At 46.5% G+C, this 19,894-nt stretch overlaps 1 protein-coding gene across 4 annotated transcripts in view; it reads right to left on the bottom strand.

Moving 5' to 3' along the window:
* poe (E3 ubiquitin-protein ligase-like protein poe) overlaps positions 1 to 19,894 on the bottom strand; it is a 298,383-nt gene that overhangs the window by 39,171 nt on the left and 239,318 nt on the right. For all 4 annotated transcript variants that reach the window (XM_084589458.1, XM_084589460.1, XM_084589459.1 and 1 more), the window contains 5 exons: positions 17,783 to 18,159; positions 15,350 to 15,590; positions 8,679 to 9,241; positions 7,167 to 7,457; positions 2,536 to 2,829 (listed from right to left, as the gene is read on the bottom strand). In XM_084589458.1, coding sequence (XP_084445584.1) covers positions 2,536 to 2,829; positions 7,167 to 7,457; positions 8,679 to 9,241; positions 15,350 to 15,590; positions 17,783 to 18,159 — 1,766 coding nt within the window. The remainder of the gene's footprint in view (positions 1 to 2,535; positions 2,830 to 7,166; positions 7,458 to 8,678; positions 9,242 to 15,349; positions 15,591 to 17,782; positions 18,160 to 19,894) is intronic.

Below are 19,894 nucleotides of genomic sequence, written 5' to 3'. Positions count from 1 at the left end.
CAAGATTGAATGTCCTGGTTCCATTTTAATCAAAATTACAGCTTGTCAAAGTTCAGAGACCAAAAAGCCACCTTGACACTGCAGAAAACATGCAATTTTTAAAAACGTTCCTTATTAAATACCACAAATTCATTTATATTTTTGCACTGTACATGAGTTTACCTTTCTAGTGCAAAAGAAATTATAGCAATATCATAAGTAGAACCAGAGATATTGCACCTCCAAACATGTACCGTCCTCAATATTTTGATTTTGAGAAATTGAGGAAAAATGTATTGATAAATTTTTTAAGCACCAAAGCTAACAGTAACTCATTAAAGTGGGTTCTGACTAGCTTCTGATGTCAATGCACCATTTACCATCGATATAATTCACCCTCAAAGATTGAAATTTCCGGCGAACGGAATGCATGGTCCGGAGGCCGCCACCAAGACGAGTCCGTTTGCATCGCGACCTCCGCAAAAGTTGGTGCCAAAGTTCTGGCGCGCGATCGCCATTCTCACGTTCATGCAGTAAACGCAGTTGGCCTGCAACTAGTGATAAGCGACCATTGCTCGTCTTGCACTGCGTAGCATTCAGAAAGTTTATTTCGACAAGATTTGGGATTCCGCACAATCTTCTCTGTGTTCCGCGTGTCGCGGGAGGCTGCTTCGCGACTGCCGCTGCGGCTGGTCGCGGCACTGCCTCACAGGGCAATCTAACCCGGCGTTGAAAGCTGCACTTGCTCATCTGCACCCTCACGATTCCGTACGCGGCAGATCGTGCCGCTCCTCGCTATCGCACTGAGCACGACCGGCTACGCTACGCCGTTATAAGTCCATCGCGAACTCGACGCGGAGCGTCCACACTTCGTCACTGATTGCAGATAACCAGAAGGGGCGATGCAGCGACCCCGGCACGCTTATCTCCTCTTGCTACTTTTTTTTAGGCTAATAACGAAGCATGAATCTCAATATTGCGCATTTCGCATTGTGGTTACGATGAGGGAACGGCGCTAGGCGGACTAGGCCTAAAGGAGAGACCTTTTCAAAATGGCGCCGGACCGCGAGCAGTCGACGCCGCCAGCCAACCAAAGCTCGCCATTTTGCTCACGTGCGGTGGGAGTCCAATAGCAGGGCGTGTTTCACGCAATTTTGTTTCTTTATTTTCTGCTTTGGTGGGTTCGCTCATGGTCACCAACAGAGATATAGGAATGGCCTGAACTGCGATCTTTTGAATGACACCAAGATTATGCCCCTGGATCGCGTATTTCTCGAGCTGCGGGAGATTGCAATTCGGCGTGATTTGACCTCAGTTTAAAAGGCCACACGAGCAGATTCTCATCTTTGGAACGCTGTAACACACAAATTAGGCGATATTTTTCAATGAAACTTAAGAGATAGATGCGGAAAGATCTCAGAATCGCGAAAACGAGAAGATTGAAAATCAGATTTTCTGACCGATTTTTGGCTGCAAACACCCGGGTCCCCCCTTAAATGAAGCTGAGCCAGGGATTTCACAAGATTATGTCAAGCGAAACTAGTTTGCTTTATTGAATTCTGTCAAAAACAATGATTGTTATATTTTGAAAACTTCTGGAAGAACATTCCTTTAGATTTCAGAACCTGCATTATATTAAGGCATTTAAAGCTTCAGAAGTGCTTTCCGATCGGTTCTTGCGGCGACGTCAAGTGGAAAAGTGGAGTTTTCAGAGGCTCCTATTTCTTTTGCAAAAAAAAACTTGTTTGTAAATTTGGCAGCCTTTTTAAGAGAATTCCTATAGCTCTCAGAATATACATTCCACATTGGTATTCGTGCCTCCACAAATGCTTTTTCTCATCCTTTTATGTGGTCATGTCAAGTGGAGAGTTTTCACAGACTTCATCTGCATTATTCTTGAAACAGCCCTTTTGGAAGTTTGTGTACTTTTATCCCAGGAACTATAAAATGTTAGCAAACAAAGCTTAGTACAGATATTACTCAATGCCTTTACCTGACTACAACTAGAGTCAATAGCTCAAGGGCGCTTGTATTTTTATGACAAAAATAATAAAAAAAAACGTCATGGGTAGCAATTATAAATTATACAGCATTGAGGAGAAAAAAACTGTTCACCAAATAAATACATTTGTGACTGTGTACCTACTGTTTCTACCTGAAAAACACTGCAGGGCTCTGCATTCAGTATTTTAACAACACGTCACGTAAAGTAAAAACGACCAAGATTGCGTGGGCACCATGTAATTAATATCTTTGTAGCATTAACATATTCATATGTGGTCACTCGTGATTTTTGAACCCCATAAGTGGGGTATAATGGTATTAGGACATTTATATGTGCATGCGTTGTCAAGCAAGAACATTGTTGGGTTCATGGTTTAACACAATATGCAGTCACAACTTTTGCTGTAATTGAATTTTGGTACATGACATAGCTGATGTGTGGCGTTATGTTTGTACTGTGCCTTTGTGTACTGAACCTGCCCAAGCAAACAGGAGATGAGGTGACTGGTGGTTAGGTCTTCATGTACCTCAGAACAAGCTAAGGGGTCTTACCTCATCGGTGAGGGTCAGGAAGGGCACGACACGCATGAGCAACTGCAGAAGACGGGGGCTGGGCCGACCAGTGCCCACCTGGGCCAGCAGGAAGGTAATGTCGTCCTTTGTAACCCCCTCCGGGAGCCGCGGAGGCACGTGGGCAGCCCCTTCAGCGAGCACGGCTTCCAGGGTTGCCAGCAGTTGCTCTGCTAGTGCAGCTTCTTGTGCCCCTAGCAGGAGCCGCAGTGCCCCCAACAGACGCGCCACAGCTCGCAGTGATGGTTCCAGAAGATGCAACCGGTTGCTTCGGACCTAGAAAAGACAGCAGTGTACCTTGCTTGAATGTAGAACTTGGAGAACATGCGATAAAACCACAAGAAATCAAGATTGGCACATTTGGTACACAAGAGCATTTGGCACTCCAGTCAACTATTTCCCTGAAGCACCAAAAACCTAATACAAAATTTAATATATTTTGGGTAGCCAATGCACCTCTGCTGCCCACTGAATTGTTGACTTTAGTAGTGACCAGTAAAACTCCCTGTACTGGCAGCAGCCTTGTGCTTCATTAACCCCAAAGAGGTAAAAAAAGTCTCCAAGCTGAAGTCTCCAAGCAGGTCTGTGGGCCTTGTGGCTCCCCATTCTGACTGCCGTTTCTCCCCCCGTTCCGCAAACTGCAGGGCAAGTGAATTCATATGTGCACATGTTATCCCCCCTTTTCTCTACATTCAGCTGCAGCTCAAAATCAGCAAGTAGCCAGTACAGAATGCTTAGTGACACTAGGAACAAATTTAAGTTGCCCTACACTAACTGATTATCAGGTTCTAATGACAAAAGGCTAGTTTCACCTAAAACTGACCTTTCATAAACTAGGAACAGTGCAAAACGAAATACAGATACCACAATGCGTGGCTGTTTCATGAAATTCCATTCATAAAAAAACAAGTTTTTTTTTTTTGAACATGCATCTTGGAGGTTGACCACCACCACCTCCACTTACGCCCAGCGACCACAAAGTCAATAACAGACTCTATACCATCATGAAAGTCACGAGTTTGAACAGTAGACTGACAGAAAAACACATATTTTAGAACATAAATTACCCAGCAAAGAATAAAGGTTTTGCTGCTGCATGAATGTTGGCAGTATCACAAAAAGCAGACTACATTTTACTAAATAAAGAAGTGGATGAAAGTGCCCTCAATGTTCCTCTACTCTGCTGTTAAGGTATATATTTAGCAAAGCTGATGTGTCATCACTGCCTAAAAATTCAGACCCCCTGGAGCTGTTGAATTTAGTTTATCGAATTCTTCATTGTGTGCTAGATCAGTGCTAGATGCATGCAATAAAAAAAGCTTTGCTGACACAACAATTTGTGATGGTGATTCGGAGATCGACATAAGTATGTCAATACGTTCTGTGACACCTGTGAACGAGGCCAGTGAATGACAATGATGGTGACAATGCTCAGCTTGTGCGAGACCCAGTTATAGCAACAGTGATTTATGGCGATGTGGCTTTCCTTGGCACTCCCGTTTCTTTTTTCTCCCTTTATTGTCCCCCCCCTCCCCCCCCCCCCCCACGTGTAGGTACCCTACTGGACATCGCCCAGTTAACCTCTCTGCTTTTCTATTCTATTCTGTCTCTCTCTAAACCCCAAATTTTTTTCGACACACGAATCAGTGGAGCTTTGGAATAGGGGCCCACCCTTGCTGACGAGAAGCCTCAAGTCGCCAGCGCCAGAGAAGACGACTGAGACTTCACAACCGCGAAACCCTTGAAATATCCAATAAAGTTTTCACTCACTCACTCACTCGACCACCTGGGGAACTTTAACGTGCACTGACATCGCACAGCACACGGACGCCTCTTCGTTTCGCCTCCATCGAAACGCAGCCTTAAGCACTAAAAGCCAATTTTTTGCCAGTATGATGTCAAAAAAGCGTGCTAAAAAAAAGAAGTGGCATTCGCAACAAAGTGCATCAGATTACAAACGAAAAATAAAAAAGCAGCCACCTACTGAAAGAGACTTTAGAGGAGGAGAACACTCGAAACCATTCTTTGTTCTAGTTACTGCCCTAAAGCAACTTCAAACAGGCAAAAGACTTGATTAAAGCAGAGAAAATCGGATGTACATACAGTCGAACCTCGATATATCGAACAGCGCGGTGATTGCAAAATAGTTCGATATAGCCGGAATTCGATATACAAAATCAGGTAGAAAACGCGTCAAAAACTAGTACAAATCAATGAACCAATCGTGGCACAGTGGCGCAATAAATACTCACTTGAAGTTTCAAACAAAGTATTTATTCCTTTGGCTTAAAGTACTGTAGCAGCGTAGCTTGCTTCAAATTGGCAACCGCGTGCTTAACCACGGCGTCCTCAGCGTAGTCTAAACGGTCCACAAGCGATAGTCCAGCGCCTTCTATTGCGCCGCAGTAGCGGCGTACAAGGTCCAAAGCAGCTGCAGCCTCAGTTGCAGTCGGGAGCGGGGCAGCGCTTACGGGATCAACCTCGGCAGCGTCTTCGTTTGGCCGCTCAGCAGTAACTTCCGCCGCAATCTCTACATCTGTCAACTCCGCCACTGTTCCGGTGCTGTCATCACCGCCAACGAAGTCATCAATGCACATGCTGTGTGGCTCAGCACCGACAAAGCGCTCCAACTGGCTCCAGGTTTCTTCAAGCTGGAATTCTTCCTCTGTGCCGTCGTCCAACGCTGATTCTTCAGTTGCTTGCTCGGAAGCTTCTTCAATGCGGCTTACAAAACCCGCATGTCGAATGCAGTGAACTACTGTCGACTGCTTGACGCTGTCCCACGAGGCTTTCAGCATTTGAATGGCACCCAAAAGGTCTATCTTTAGCTCTTGGCCCATCCGCAGCTTGAGAAGCAAAATGTCGATCAGCCGACGTTTATAAATGAATTTGAAAGCGCGAATAATGCCCTGGTCCAATGGTTGCAGCTTCGACGTCGTGTTCGGCGGCAAAAACTTAATTTCAATGTTGCTCAGCTGGACATCAGTGTGGTGTGCTGTGCAATTGTCAACGATGAGACAAACCGTCCGGCCTTGACGCGCCAGCTCCGAGTCCCATGCCTTCAACCATTTTTGGAATATCTCCCGAGTCATCCACGATTTCTTGTTCCATGCGTATGTCACCGGAACACAGGGGCAGTTGCGCATGCATCTCGGGGTTTGGAACTTGCCTATGACAAGTGGCCGCAGCTTCGTGCTGCCGTCCATATTCGCAGCCAACAGAACTGTAATACGAGCCTTGCCTTGCTTGCCGCCGTGGCACTTGTCTCCGCGCGTGTCGAGCGTTTGTCGCGGAAGCATTTGCCAGAACAGGCCCGTCTCGTCAGCATTGAATATCTGATTGGGCTCATACTTGACGAGAATCTTAGGCCACTTCTTGATCTCGCCTTCATTGGTGTCCTCACTTTCTCCCGAGACTGTCTTCCCGACAATGTTAAAGCAGGCCTTAAAAAGTTGCAGCCAACCGCTGCTGGCATTGAAGTTCTCGGCACCGAGAATGAACGCAAAGTTCTTGGCCTTCTGTTGTATCATCGGTCCCGATACAGGAATATTCCGGGCCCTTGCGTCGATGAACCATTTGTGCAGCACCTTCTCAACGTCTTCAAAGGCAGCTTTGCGCACCCGCCGCGCGCCTGAGTGCTGGTTTTTTTCCGCCTTGGCCTTTATGTCACTCTTGTTTTTCAGCAGAGTGCTCAAAGTGCTCCTCGGTATGCTGAAAGCTTCGGCGACGCTCGACATTTTTTCACCATTTTCAACGCGGCGGATCACTTCCAATTTCGCAGCAAATGTCAGGGTCGTCCGCTTCTTCGCGTTTGCAGCCATCACAACACTGACCACGGCGTGACACGCCTAGGCCACCTAGGCTGCCTAGGCCACACACGATAACAACGACTGGCGCAGCACAAGTGGCGGCGCCGAGACGCGGTTAGTCGTTGACAAACTAAATCAGGCTAGCCACCCTAGCCCGGCCAAGCCGCCGCGTGCATACGCCGCTACGTTCAAATGGCGCCCTCGGCGCGACCGATGTATGCAGCGATCGTGCGCTGCAGTCGGGAACGCCCATCGCGCCGCCGCTATCTTCGAGGGCGTTGAGGGAAAGCTCGCCTCCTGTCAACAGAGTGCACATGGTTTGGGGTGACGGAGTTCGATTTATCCATTTGGCAACCGACGCCGTTCGAAATAAAAAATTAAAAATGCATGAGATTTTCCGCGTGATATAGAAAGTGTTCGATATAATCAATAATTCGATATATCCGTGTTCGATATATCGAGGTTCGACTGTATCTCCCTACCACTTGATTCAAACTTGTGAAATTATCACTGAAAGAGACACTGTGATCACTGTCAGAGGACGAGATAGTGGTGTACTGGTGTGATAATTTTTTTATTTGCAATTAAAATGCGGTAATCTATGTTACAAGACAACAATTTGTCCTCAGTGTGCCTCCCATAAACAGCGACTCACCAGATAGAGTTAATGTAGATGCATATAGGGGAACGACCAGTACGGCCAACGCCTTAGTTGCCTTGCTTCTATCATGTTCATGAAAACAAGGCTAAAGTAGAGGCAAACAATGGCAAAGAAACAAAACAAATAAAAAGATGGCCACATACCTTTACGCAAAGGCCAAACAGCTTGAGGAGGACAGTGAGCAGTGGTCGTCCCCGTGACAAGTCATCAATGGCAGCCAGACGCTCGAGCATGGCCTCAAGGCCACCACAGGGGCCCATGACACGTGCCAGCTGGTATAACTGCTCCTCATCTACCTGGGGCCCACCAGCCTTTGCCTCCAAGGATTCCACAAATTCCTCTGTTGCATCCCCCAACAGGCCCCGCATGCGATACACCACTCGCATTGCCTCAGACTCTCCATTCTCGGGGCACCAGACCTTGCGGTATACCTCCTGCATTCAAAAGTACACAGCAGAATTTACACCACAGTATGACAGCACATTAGTACTCACTTTTTTCTTACAAACACTATTTTGCATGTTTGGCTGAAGTCGCAGTTTAAGATTATTTTGCGAGCACAGAATTTAGTGTAGAATGCGTCATGGATAAACACTCCTCTTAGTGAACTCACCTCGCTCACACAGAGTAAAAAATATGAATTGTAAAAAACTTCAATAGTTCAGATAGGAGAAGGGAGTGACAAAGAAGCAGAAATGTAAAAAAAAGCCAAGGTGATGCATTAGGAAGATTTCCTCATTAAACAAACCCCTTTCAGCAACTAGCCATGGGAAGCAAAGACAGCTATTTCTTGGAATCATGATGCATTCTCCCTGGAAGAACCTGCTAGCGGAGCGTTACCTCGGCACTTTTGACTTCTAGGTGCAGATAAGAAAATGCGCTGATGTAAATTTCTTTAACACGACAGTGTTATAGGCCCCTTTCCGCAGCAAAATCCTCCATCAGCTTTACGAGTGAAAAATCACAAACATGCCTCTGGTAGGTGGTAGAAGGCAGGTGACATGGCCATGTACAGATTGGTTGGTGGGATGTGTAATGGCATGAGACTGCATGACGAGTTCGCATGAGTTAGCAGGAGGGCAGGAGATGGAAATCTACCCTGGGATGCTTAGAACCAGTGCAGTCAGAAATGCACCCCTAGCCATACAGGCACGTTTACATGGCTCGGTTAAACTGGGGCTCTACATCTATGTCACGTGGCTTTTTACATAATGTGGTACCTTACGATCATATGATAAGGAGTATGTCTAAGATAGCAGAGGTACAAGTTGAAAGCAGAGTGGATGCAAATAAGAGGCGAGAGTACATAAACAAGGATCCACAGGTTGAAGCAATAAATGCTGTCACGTCATACTCTTAAAGGCAAGCTCTTAAAGAGAGTTTAAGGGTCCTTCAAAAATTTTGTGCTGGACTAAGTTTGTATGAGCTGAAATGATTCACGTGACCTAATTTTTAAAATCAAGTAGCTTACTTTATACTTCACATAGTACAGTAGGTATGCTTAGCTGCGCAGCTCTCAAGACAATTAATTGCACTGTTTCCTTTCAGTTCAGTTTTCTTCTGCAGTAGCCTGTGCAATAGTATAGAGCCATTACAGCTAATCAAAAGCTCTATATGGCTTGCCATGATGTAGACAGAAACAAGAGCAAGCTTACCTTTACAGGTAGATCAAGGCTCATGATCTTGTTGCAGACTAGCAGCTCCATGCCATTGTCATCCTCAAGCAAGGCCACTAGTTCACAGTCCTGGCAGACTTTGTTCTTGAGGTCACGCATCAGAGGCCCCATGCCGGGCTCATGCGAGCTATACGGGTTTCCCAACATGCGTCCCTGCAGAAAGTCTTCCTGCTGTGGGTCTTTCTCAAGAGTCACTAGAAACTCCCCCAGCTCATTTTCTTCAGGATGAATGAGCGAGCAGAGCCGCTCAAATATGAAGACAGGCGTGCGCAAGTCCTCCAGCCCATATCGGCCTAGTGTTGCAACGCAAACTGCCATGAATGCCTCAGTCTCAGACTCGGTGCCTGTAGTCATCTCTTCTAGCAGTGCCAACAGCTTCTCTTGAGTTTCATCCACTAGCTTGGTACGTTGAACCACTAGCTTACGCAGAGACAAGTAGCCATTGAGAACACAACCTACAAGGCGTGCTTTGTACTGCTGCCGAATTGAGTCCACCTCAATGAATGATGCCAACAGCTCTGTCAGCATTTTCAGGGCAAAACCTGCACGACAAAAACATCCCATCAGTACCTCTTTCTAAATACGAGAAAAAGAACAGTACGCAAGTATAAAACGTTTAGTTATTAACACCAAATTTAGTTCACCAGTTTTTTAAATATATTTTGTAGGGGGCCTATGCAGCTTAGAACAGAAACTCTCTTAGTAATAAGCAACAAATTGCATTATATGTCCGTTTGTGTCACTGCAGCACATCCACGACTCGTGAGCTGGGGGTCTTCTTCCGGTGTAGGTCCATCACGCACAGCGAGGCTTCCCATACCTCCCAGACGTTTCCCTCGTGGCGGTACATCTTATGATCAAACTTTCTTGTGGCCCCCTGAAATCAAGTAACTTAGCACAGGCCAACAGACAGCGAGCTCGTTAGAGCAAGACAAACTTCCCAACGCTGTTACATGGGCTTTACAAATACATATATTTCTATGGGGTGAACAGCATTCTTAGTATCTAGAAATTCCATACAAGAAGCTTTGTAACGCTTAGGGTTTTTAATTGTACAGACTACTTTCTTTACTTAACTGACATTTATATGCAAACATACCACAAGAAATCTGAGCTATAAGAAACCGTCACAGTAAATTTAACAACAACAACAAAACTATGAAAACAAAGTACGATTTTGGTAGCCCTAAGCACTTAGAGCATGGCAATGATGTTGCAATGCTACCACGTCTTGTTGCAGTGGCTACTAAGCTGGTTTGAACCTGGCTGCTGTGTGCGGTAGCTGTATTTCAATAGAGGCGAAATGCAAGGCACCTGTCTGATCAATGGCAGTGTACGTCAAATAACCGCAGGTGCTCAAAATTATCCAGACCCCTCCACTATAGTGCCCCTCATAGCCAGAGTTGATCTGGGATGCTACCCCCCATAGAAAGATTACAAAATTCAGGTCTACAAATCTAAAAGCATTTGCTTCTACATTATGCAGGTCGTTTCCTTAATCAATTTCATGTTAATAAAGCTCTGTACAGTGAAAGCTCATTATTTCAAACCTCGATAATTCCAACTATACTACTTGGTCCAACCAAGCTCCATAGAAGTCTGCTTATAAAAGCCCGTTAATTCAAATTAAAGTTGGTTTCATTACGAATAATTCGAACTATGTGCCGCTGCATCTGCCCAGCACATGGCCAAAGAATCGTCTCCGCGATAGGGTGGCACAGTTAGAGGCTGTGCACGCCCGAAATGCAGACAGAAGATGAAACCAGGTAAAGCCATGGAAGAGTTGATCAAACCTAAATGATGCCATGACTGGCGCAGCGGGCGGCGGCGTCGGAGGGTAGGGGTTGGTGGCTGCCTACTCACCTTTTCCGCGCAAACTTCAGAACTTGCAACTAAATACTCATTCTTTTGGACATACAGATAAGTATTTCTGTCGGCACGGTCCCAGCCAATGTCCATGGAAGGCTATGACGTCGGTCGCGCGCTAGGGGCTTCCAAATAAAAACCGAATCATTATGTGGAATTTTCTTTTTTTTTTTTGTGACAGTCGTTTATCTTTCCCCCCATCAGTCGTCAATGAAAGCACGTGGTTAGCCACGACCATGACGCTGGCTTTTAGCATTGTTCGCTTTAAAAGGCATTTGTATTATGTATAATTTTGTGGCAGTGGACTGTGCCCACCCCAAAGGCGGCATGATAAAGTGAACACGGAGAAAACGAGGCTTGCAGAACCGGACGAGCGCTGGCACTCTGCTACGTTGCTAAAGAAATAAAAACATTATATCCTCAAAGAAAGAAAAAAAAAAAAAGAAAACTTTTGCAGTACAGCATTAAGAATAACTGAACATACTGTGCACAATGGTACTAAGAAGTGAACGCTCATTAATTGAAGCTTTTGCATAATTTGAACTGTACCACTTGGTTAAGTTAAGCTGCATAGAAGTCTATATAAAAAAGCCCATTAGTTTAAACACGAGTCATTTCCGCCACAGATCATTCGAACTACGCATCTCTCTACTTAGGAGCCTCTTTATGAGGCATGCCTCCCAAATAGAAAAAAAAAAAAGGCAGAACCAAGCTCCTGCCATGACCAGCATGGCGGCAAAAAAGTAAGGGGGGTGGCCATCATGGTAGCAGCTGCCTCCTGTGCTCTATGTGACCTCAGAGACTAAATTCAAAGTGCCAAAAAGTAAGGGGGTGGCCATCATGGTACCAGCTGCCTCCTCTGCTCTACGTGACCTCAGAGAGGAAATTCAAAGTTTATTAATTGATCCCTGTTAATTAGAAGGTCTAGATAACAAACTGTCAGCATGGTGCCTTCCAACATGCCGGACACACACTAACTTGGATGTCACGGGCCTCACAGCAGTTAATGCAACCAGATTGATCGACATGTCAAACCTGAACTGCATGCTACAGGGTTTACTGATTACCTCTGATGTTCATGCAACAGCAGGCCTGATAAAAAACGGATGGCCTGGCCTCGAAGAGTAGGCCGACCACTTCGTTTCAGTTTCGCTTTTATAAGTGCGCCATCCTGCAATGACGCCAGCTAAGAAACGTGTATTGACCCGCCAACTGTGCCCAGCTGCACACCATTTCTAATGCTCACGAAGTCACTGCAGGCCTTCCCAACTTCCATCTGCGCCAGAACTGTGCATGTCAAGTGGCACATGCATGTCGTGTGGTAAAGCCTTCTCACGTGTAACACAGTTACTTGCGCAAGGCACTACCGCTACTGTGTCGCAACGTGAAGGATGCCGAGAAGGCCCTTATGATTTTACAGCACAGTTGAATCCTGATATATCGAACTCAAAGGGGATCGCGAAATAATTCAGAAATCGGCTTAACACACCATTTGCAAACGTGAAAAATGATACTGTATTTGTTGCGTAATCAACACACTCGAATAATGAACCCATCCACCATTTTTGTCGCTGAAAATTTTGAAAAAACAAAAAAAGCGTTGGGCGGAGGCACGTCCCTCCATTTCGTGCTGTCGCAGACCACAGCTAATTTATTGGCAACGCGCCGAGATGATGCGCAGCGATAAGGTCCCGGAGTATATTTTTTTGCTAAACTTTAGACGTTGGCTCCTGCGGTGGTGGGGAGCAAACTTGGCAGAGTGCCTGTAATGGTTTGAATGCACAAACCTTGTTCGATTTATCACGCTGCACTTGGGGCGGGCAGTGTCCACTACCCCAAAATCTTTGAAAAGTGATAGCAGCAAATGCCTTTTGAAGTGAACGATGCTAAAAGCAGGCGTCATGATTGCAGCTGACCGCATACTTTCGTTGATTTCGACGTGTGCTTAAGACGACAATGCACATCATCGATGCGCACACAGGGTTCACAACACACACTGGAGAAAGTGCCCGACATTCTGTCTGCCACGCGCTGAGCTGAATTGTCTGCGCATGCGTAGTGTGCGCTGCCACGAATGAAGACCAAAAAAGAAGGAGGAAGGGTACCGAGAAAGCTCAGCAGAATTTTCCCCTCTTCCATGCTCCCGCACACCCATGGAGGGAGGAAAGAATAGGCACACCCTTGAGCTTAGCTTTATCACGTTATTTCCCCTCTCTCCAACACCGTGGCTGCATTGGCCGAGTCTGCTCCATACCGGCCGTTGCCAAACCAGTTGCCCCGCGTTCCTTCATGCACATGACTTGCAAATGTCACATGCTTCTGCGCAGCAAACAATCACCGCAGATGCGCGCCTCTTTGGGGAAAGGGCGCGGCGCTGCTCTAGACCGGCCTTCACTGAACTGGTTCTCTCGTTAAAACGACACGCGGCAAACGGCAGAGGGTGATGCTATTGTCTTTGGGGAAGGCGCACCTTCCAGCAACGTTAATAGAACTAAGATCAGTTGCCAAACTATCCGGGTTCTGCATGCTGCTGAATCGGCGCCTCAATTTTAACGCAAGGTGGCGCAGCTGTTGAACTCTGCTCCAGGTGGCCGTCGAAACGCAAGCAGATGCCGCAGGACCGGCCGTCTGGCAGAGCATGTAGCCTTCGGGAATGCTGCTCAGCCAACGCTGGCTTACATGGGCGGCGGCCATCTTTTGAATGAAACATGGTTGTACGAGCTTAGTGTCCGAAGTGGCATATATGAAACATCTACACTAAAGGCGGAGGTTAGATTATTGCAAGGCTCATCGTAAGGTCACTAATAAGCTTAGGTCGGTGCAAAGGTCTGGCACGTGTTTCTGCTGTTTCTGCGCCACCACATATGCGCTTAACGACCAATTAGCAAGATCTTCATAGCACAAAGGGTCGCTTTTGCGGTAGTCTAAAGTTGACCACTAGTAACTACGATGTCTGTGGTGTGGTTTTCTAGAATAAGCGGATTATGTGCACAGCACTAATTTCACCAATGAGCATGTAGTTACTTTTATCTGCGTGCCACGCACAACCTAAGCCGCGAAAATGGCGAACTCCTTCAGCTTCGTGACTTGTCTGTTCCTCTCTTCCAGCAAGAGAAGGAGCGTAGAGAGGAGCTCCAGCGTAAACAACTCGAGACAATAAAGTTTAGTCTTTTTTGGGATTCTCTACTCTCGGTTTATCGTCCCTAGCCAGCGCCAGCGTCGCAAGCACTTATTTTGTGATTCGCGCAGTGCGTTGCTGCAGACAAAAATACAGAGGTAATTGATTCATAGCTGCCTATATACATTATGGTACAAATTATTCACAGTACTTTTTCCACTTTATACTGAATGCAGACATTATAGCAGCAGAGACTTAATTATTCCTTCTGACTCACATTACTCCTTTCGGACAGAAATCGTGAGTAAAAATGCATTCGCTTTACCAAATAAAACATCCTTACTTGCACTGCAAGCTGTACAAAGTGCAGGTAACATGCTATTCGTAGTAGCTTTCTGCTCTAAAGCTTATCCACAATTGAACGGATTACATCTCTGGGCACGTTTTCGGTCGTTTGTCGCTGGACCACTTACTAATTGTCAGTCAGTAGTTCAGTAGCTCGTAGGGTCCTTGAGTACTCCAGGAACACATTAGTGCTTTTCAGTTAGAAAATAAAGACACATTTATATATTTAGTACTTTCAGCTCCTTAGCATCAAAAATGCCACAAAGCTGCCTCCGCCGTCACCTTCCGCTATCTTTCGCCAGTGTGGGGACAATGATTTAAGGATGCTTCTTCAGAGTGACAGTCTGGATTCACTTTTTCTTCAATGACTGTACCTTCCTGTCTGGCAGTTTTCACTTCTTTATATGCGGCTTCGATAGGTATGAAGACAGGTGAAGGAAAACTTTGCGCATCCTTCAACAAAGCTTCATTTACCCCTCTCAATTATTTACCATTGATAACATGAGTGTACGTCTTCAGTATATTTTCGTGAAAATGAAAGGTCGAAAACACGTGATTTGACAGAAAACTTTCTGTAAACACGCGGAATCGCGTGATCCCATGCCGGAGGCCCGCCGAGAACAAATGCCTCGCGATTTTGTAGCTCCTGTAACCGCTTGCCCAGCCCGGCAGGCAGCTCATCGGCTTGACCATTATAAACTCTGTATGCAAGCATAGGCAGCACAGACAACGATCACTACAGCAACCGCGTTGCGAGCGCACTGCACTCTATGCTGTGCGACTGTACGAATCCAGCCACCGATAGGACCGGCTGAATCCTGGTTCGACTGCAGCGACACTCAAAGCGGCCAGTGACGGCGCCGTCGCCAAACAGCTCCCAATTTGGCAAATGATCCTATTTCTATTAACATTGCCTTCCAGTGCATGATGAGGAGTTCGATATATTGAACGACCGGTGCAATTGATTCATTATACGGTGCTGCTTTCCTATACTTTTACATAGGTTCTTCAAGGAGATATTCCGCAAGTTCAATATAACCAAAATTCGAATTATCCGGATTTGACTGTAGTTCTACTTTGAGTTTCCCGACAGTATGCACACAACAGAACACCGACAGAAACGTAAAGGACAGCTATTTCCATGTTGGTCTGATCTTAAAATTGGGAAACTGTTCCAGTCTTAACAGAACAAATTTATCTGATGTCAGTGGTTCTTGTCAGTTCTTTCGAGGTAATTCAATAATTTGAGCTTTGGACAGTTCAAGCTTTTTTCCCAGTCCCTTTAATTTCTAATTACTAATGCACTTTACTGCATACTGACCCTGAGAGAGGTCGGCATTGAGTGTTGTCTCCTCGAGTAGGGTGAGTTGATCAATTTCAGCAGTGATGAGGTCTCCGAGGTGTGGAAGTAGGCCCTTGATGGCCAGATAGTGCTTCCAGTGGTCAGGTGCAATAAGGCTCTGGTAGAGACCCAAGAACCTAGCCCCACTTTCACCTGCTGAACCAAGGTCATCCAGATATGTTGTCAGCAGGTCCAGCATTTCCCGGCACCGTGACGGAACCTAAGGTGCACCCAAGAGCAAGACTTTAAAATATCTGTCAAACGGGCCACATTGCATTAGTAAAAAGCAACACATTTTATAACCACAGTCATTGTCAAAATAAGGGAACTAGAGCAAACAACAACACAGAACTCATTGAACATTTAAAAGCGTAGTGCAGGTTTCCGAAATGAGCAAGGAAGCAGCCTTGTCACACAACCTGCAGTATATAGTTCCCATATGGCAAATTTTGTTTTCAATAAATCACATTACCTAATCATTTCACCTAGTGTAATTTTCCTTGTGCACTGCTACACAACCAAAACAATTATCAATGAATAGGAGCAGCATAATGTGTTGTAGTATTTGTAACACAGTTGCCTAAGTACTGCAGAACAGATATCATATCAAGATTATTTACAGTAGCCAAAGATTAAAGCTGACTAGGATTCTGATTTTAGTCGAGAAAACCAACAGCAATGTAGCTACCTAAGAAGCAAAATGCTGCCATTCACTGATAGCACACAGAAAACAAGTGTTGTGTGATCACAGTAGGCAATTTCAGTACAGCGTATGCCGACATATGCAAAGCAATAGTATATGCTAAATATAGCGTGGTCTGAGCGTGCATGCGCGAGACAAAGCTATTTCAAATCCAGCCTTGCCGTACACTCGCACTACATAAGCTATTTCCAGAGTTCAGCGTGCATAACTCGTGCGCAGGCTAAAATAGCATTTCTAACATAGCAGCAGGCTTAGAAGCCAGACCCTTTGCTTCGTAATGAATTCGTCATTTTTACTGAATTTTTCACCATTCTCAAAGGCCATAAATGCAGCAGCAAGCTGTTGTTTTGCCTGATTTTAGCTGTAACAAAACATATAAGCAATAAACTTGCTTCACTTTTATTTTTAGTGAAGATTCTGTCACTCCTAGGTCCTAAGAAAAGCACCCGTTTATTGACAATGCCATTCTCAGGTTGAAACTCAAATGTCCCATTGTGCCAATGACTGCAAAAGAGGAGATGACATTCCAAATGCCAGCACAATTAACATTACACGCATGATGATACCGTAGGAAAGAGGCCCCACAGTTGGGAATATGGGAACGGAACCGAAAGAATAAAACTACTTTCCATACCTAGGCATAGAGGACCAACCTGTGAAGCCACCATATTTATTATATTTATTTACACAAAATACGCCGAAAGGCTCTCATGGCGGAGGGTAGGCAAAGGATCAAAAATAGATAAAACCATGAAGAGAAAAAAACAAACAGCATATGACATGTAAAGCCAGTGATCATCCAAATAGACCTCCTGAATTTGAACTGCACGGAACAGTGGTGGTCGCACACCTCAGGCGTATGCGTTACAAACAATGGCTAAAAATCAGTCGTTGCCGAAATACAGCCCAGCAGCATAGTTACATTTTGCTTCTCTTAAATTCATGCCACCATCATTGGAGTCATGCCGTTATAAACCCTGCTTTGTGTGTCACTGGTATTTAAGTTTTATATTGGGATAATGCCATGCTATCCTATTGCCCGCACATATATCTCCCTCTTGCATCCACATGCTTCCTCCACTCTTCCGAGTATGCTGAACCTGCCACACACCAAGGAATCTTCAGAGCACAGTCGGTCAAATGAAGCATCTTAAAGGCTGCTTGTGAAGAGGCACCACCGCTACAGTACTGCACTGAAGAAAGGACCACGGAGGCATTTCTGACTTTGGAATAATTCTTCGATAATTCTGACAGTAGCGCCGCAGCACCACAGGTTTCCTTTTGCAGCCCCGCAAATTTCCTCAGTGCTTTTTGGGTTTTCCTAGCACCTAAGCTTGTGCCTACCTGAACCCGAAGCCCCACATCTCCTTTAGCCCCTTTATTTTTGGCAAAATGACATTGTAATTGTTCACTGGAGACTGTTTAGTTGTGTAGCTGATCATTATAAATTTATTTGGCCATTCCTCTTGAGGACATGACATGGGCTTATTTTTGCATGCCTGTCGGGTAGGAATGAAAGTCAAGACATGCAGGGTTCCTCAGATTTTAAATGCGTTGGGGCTTCCCCAAGGATTACCGACTCACAACATCTGCTATAAAGAGATCAGAGGTTCTCGGGACACAATGAGAGTTACACTGCACGACCTATCAGTAACCTTGGCAGCCTGGGAACTCTACTCACAAGTGGCGGTGGCTATGGGCTCGCTCACCTGGCAGAGGGCTTTCACCAATGTGCAGGCCACTGTGCGTGCCTGGCGGCAGGAAGGGTTGAACAGCACCTGGCGAAGCCAGTTGGGCCGCAGAGGGCGTTGCTGGCCTTGTGCTGGCTGCTGCTGCTGCTGCTGAGGTGGCTGAAGGAGCATGAGCAGGCGCAAGGAGGAGCCGCCTCTGCGGGCTAGCTGACGCCAGCGCAAACCATACTTCTCGACCAAAAAGCGAGCCCGCACGTCCTCGCGTCGCTGCCGCTTGCCCCCGCCCAGTGACAGGGTGTCTGCAGGCCGCCCAAGGCACCGACTTTTCCAGGCACTAAATGTCTGCACTGGGTCTCCATCCAGCCAGCCCTTCAGGTCCACACCTACACACATCCCTGCACGACCGCACACCAAAGTGAAGATGATATTTCACAGAAAATTTGCAACTAAAGTGATAGCAAGCAAGAAAAGAAGTTGCATTTTTTATAAAAAGGTGTTAGGCATGTATACAGTAAGGCATTTCCTTCGTAAGCCAATGGCAAGTGTGTGAATGCCACGGGACATCTCGTGCAAGCTATTCAGGTGAAAGGGATCTTGTGCAAGCTGCTCGAATGAAAAACAGCATGCACTCTTGAACCACTGCCCATTTCATGAAACTGTAAAAAAGTGAAGCTTCCAAATGTTATTTTTTTTTTCAGCACTACATATTGATGCGTGGCAAGGCTAGTCCACGAAGGTTAGTCCAGGCTGGCACTGCACACAGAACACAGAAACACAGCAGCGTCGACCTTATTCTAGCATCAATCGTTGCTACCACTTTGTCTTCTTCTGTGTCACTGTTGCTGATCATTTTCATCTTCAACTTCCAGCGATGCAGGGCATATATGTCACATTACCCCCCCACGAAAAGCACAGTCCCGGTGCGCACTAGGACGAAGTACTACAGGGGTAATACGGCTTCATCCGGGCGACATGAACAATCTCGGAGCGTGGCATAGAGGACTGTTGCGGCGGATGTGCAGGGGCGATCTCGTATGTCACAGGAATGACTGGCCGTAAAACACGGTAGGGTCCTGTGTATCGTGGCAAGAGCTTCTCACACAGCCCTACTTTACGAGCGGGAGTCCAGAGCAAGACGAGAGAGCCCGGAGAGTAGTGGACATCCCGGTGGCGAGAATCATGGCGCCGTTTTTGAGAACTTTGTGAGGAAGCTAGTCGGCGGCGAGCGATAACACGGGCGGCGTCAGCTCGGGAGATGGCGTCACGAACGTAGGTACTGGCGTTAGCGGTGGGAGGCAGTACGCTGTCAAACAGAAGGGGAGGGTCACGGCCGTATAGAAGATAAAAGGGTGAGTAGCCCATTGTGTCGTGACGAGAGGAATTGTACGCAAACGTTACAAACGGCAAAGTAATATCCCAGTCACGGTGATCATCCGAGACATACATTGACAGCATGTCCGTGAGCGTGCGGTTGAGGCGTTCGGTGAGGTCGTTCGTTTGTGGATGGTAAGCGGTGGTAAAAGAGTGCTTGATGGAACAATACCGAAGAATTTCGTTGACTACTCGAGCAAGAAAGCAACGGCCACGGTCAGTGAGCAGCTGGCGTGGAGCACCATGGAGCAGGATGACGTCGTGCAGAAGAAACGCAGCCACGTCAGTTGCACAGCTGGTGGGTATCGCTCGGGTGACAGCGTAGCGCGTAGTATAACCCGTGGCCACCGCAATCCATTTATTCCCCGACGCAGAAAGTGGGAAAGGCCCGAGAAGGTCAAGACCAACTCGGGAAAACGGGTCTACTGGGATGTCGATCGGCTGCAGCGATCCAGCTGGCATAACCGAGGGCTTCTTCCGTCGCTGACACCGGTCACAACAAACCACGTAACGACGGACAGAGCGATAGAGGCCTGGCCAAAAGAAGCGGCGGCGGACGCTGTCGTACGTACGAGATATGCCAAGATGACCCGCTGTAGGTGCGTCGTGCAGCTGTTGAAGAACGGTGGTACGCAGGTGTTCGGGGACTACGAGCAGAAGCTCGGTGCCATCTGGTCGCATATTCCGTCGGTATAAGGTGCCGTTGTGGAGCACAAACAGAGCTAGGGTAGCGTCAAAGTTGTGAGTGCTGAGGCGATT

This window comes from Amblyomma maculatum, chromosome 1, assembly GCF_055883805.1.
Source record: "Amblyomma maculatum isolate TAMU_Amacu chromosome 1, ASM5588380v1, whole genome shotgun sequence".
Classification (NCBI taxonomy): domain Eukaryota; kingdom Metazoa; phylum Arthropoda; class Arachnida; order Ixodida; family Ixodidae; genus Amblyomma; species Amblyomma maculatum.
Note: the sequence above shows the minus strand (reverse complement) of the source record. Positions and strands in the feature narration are given on the sequence as shown.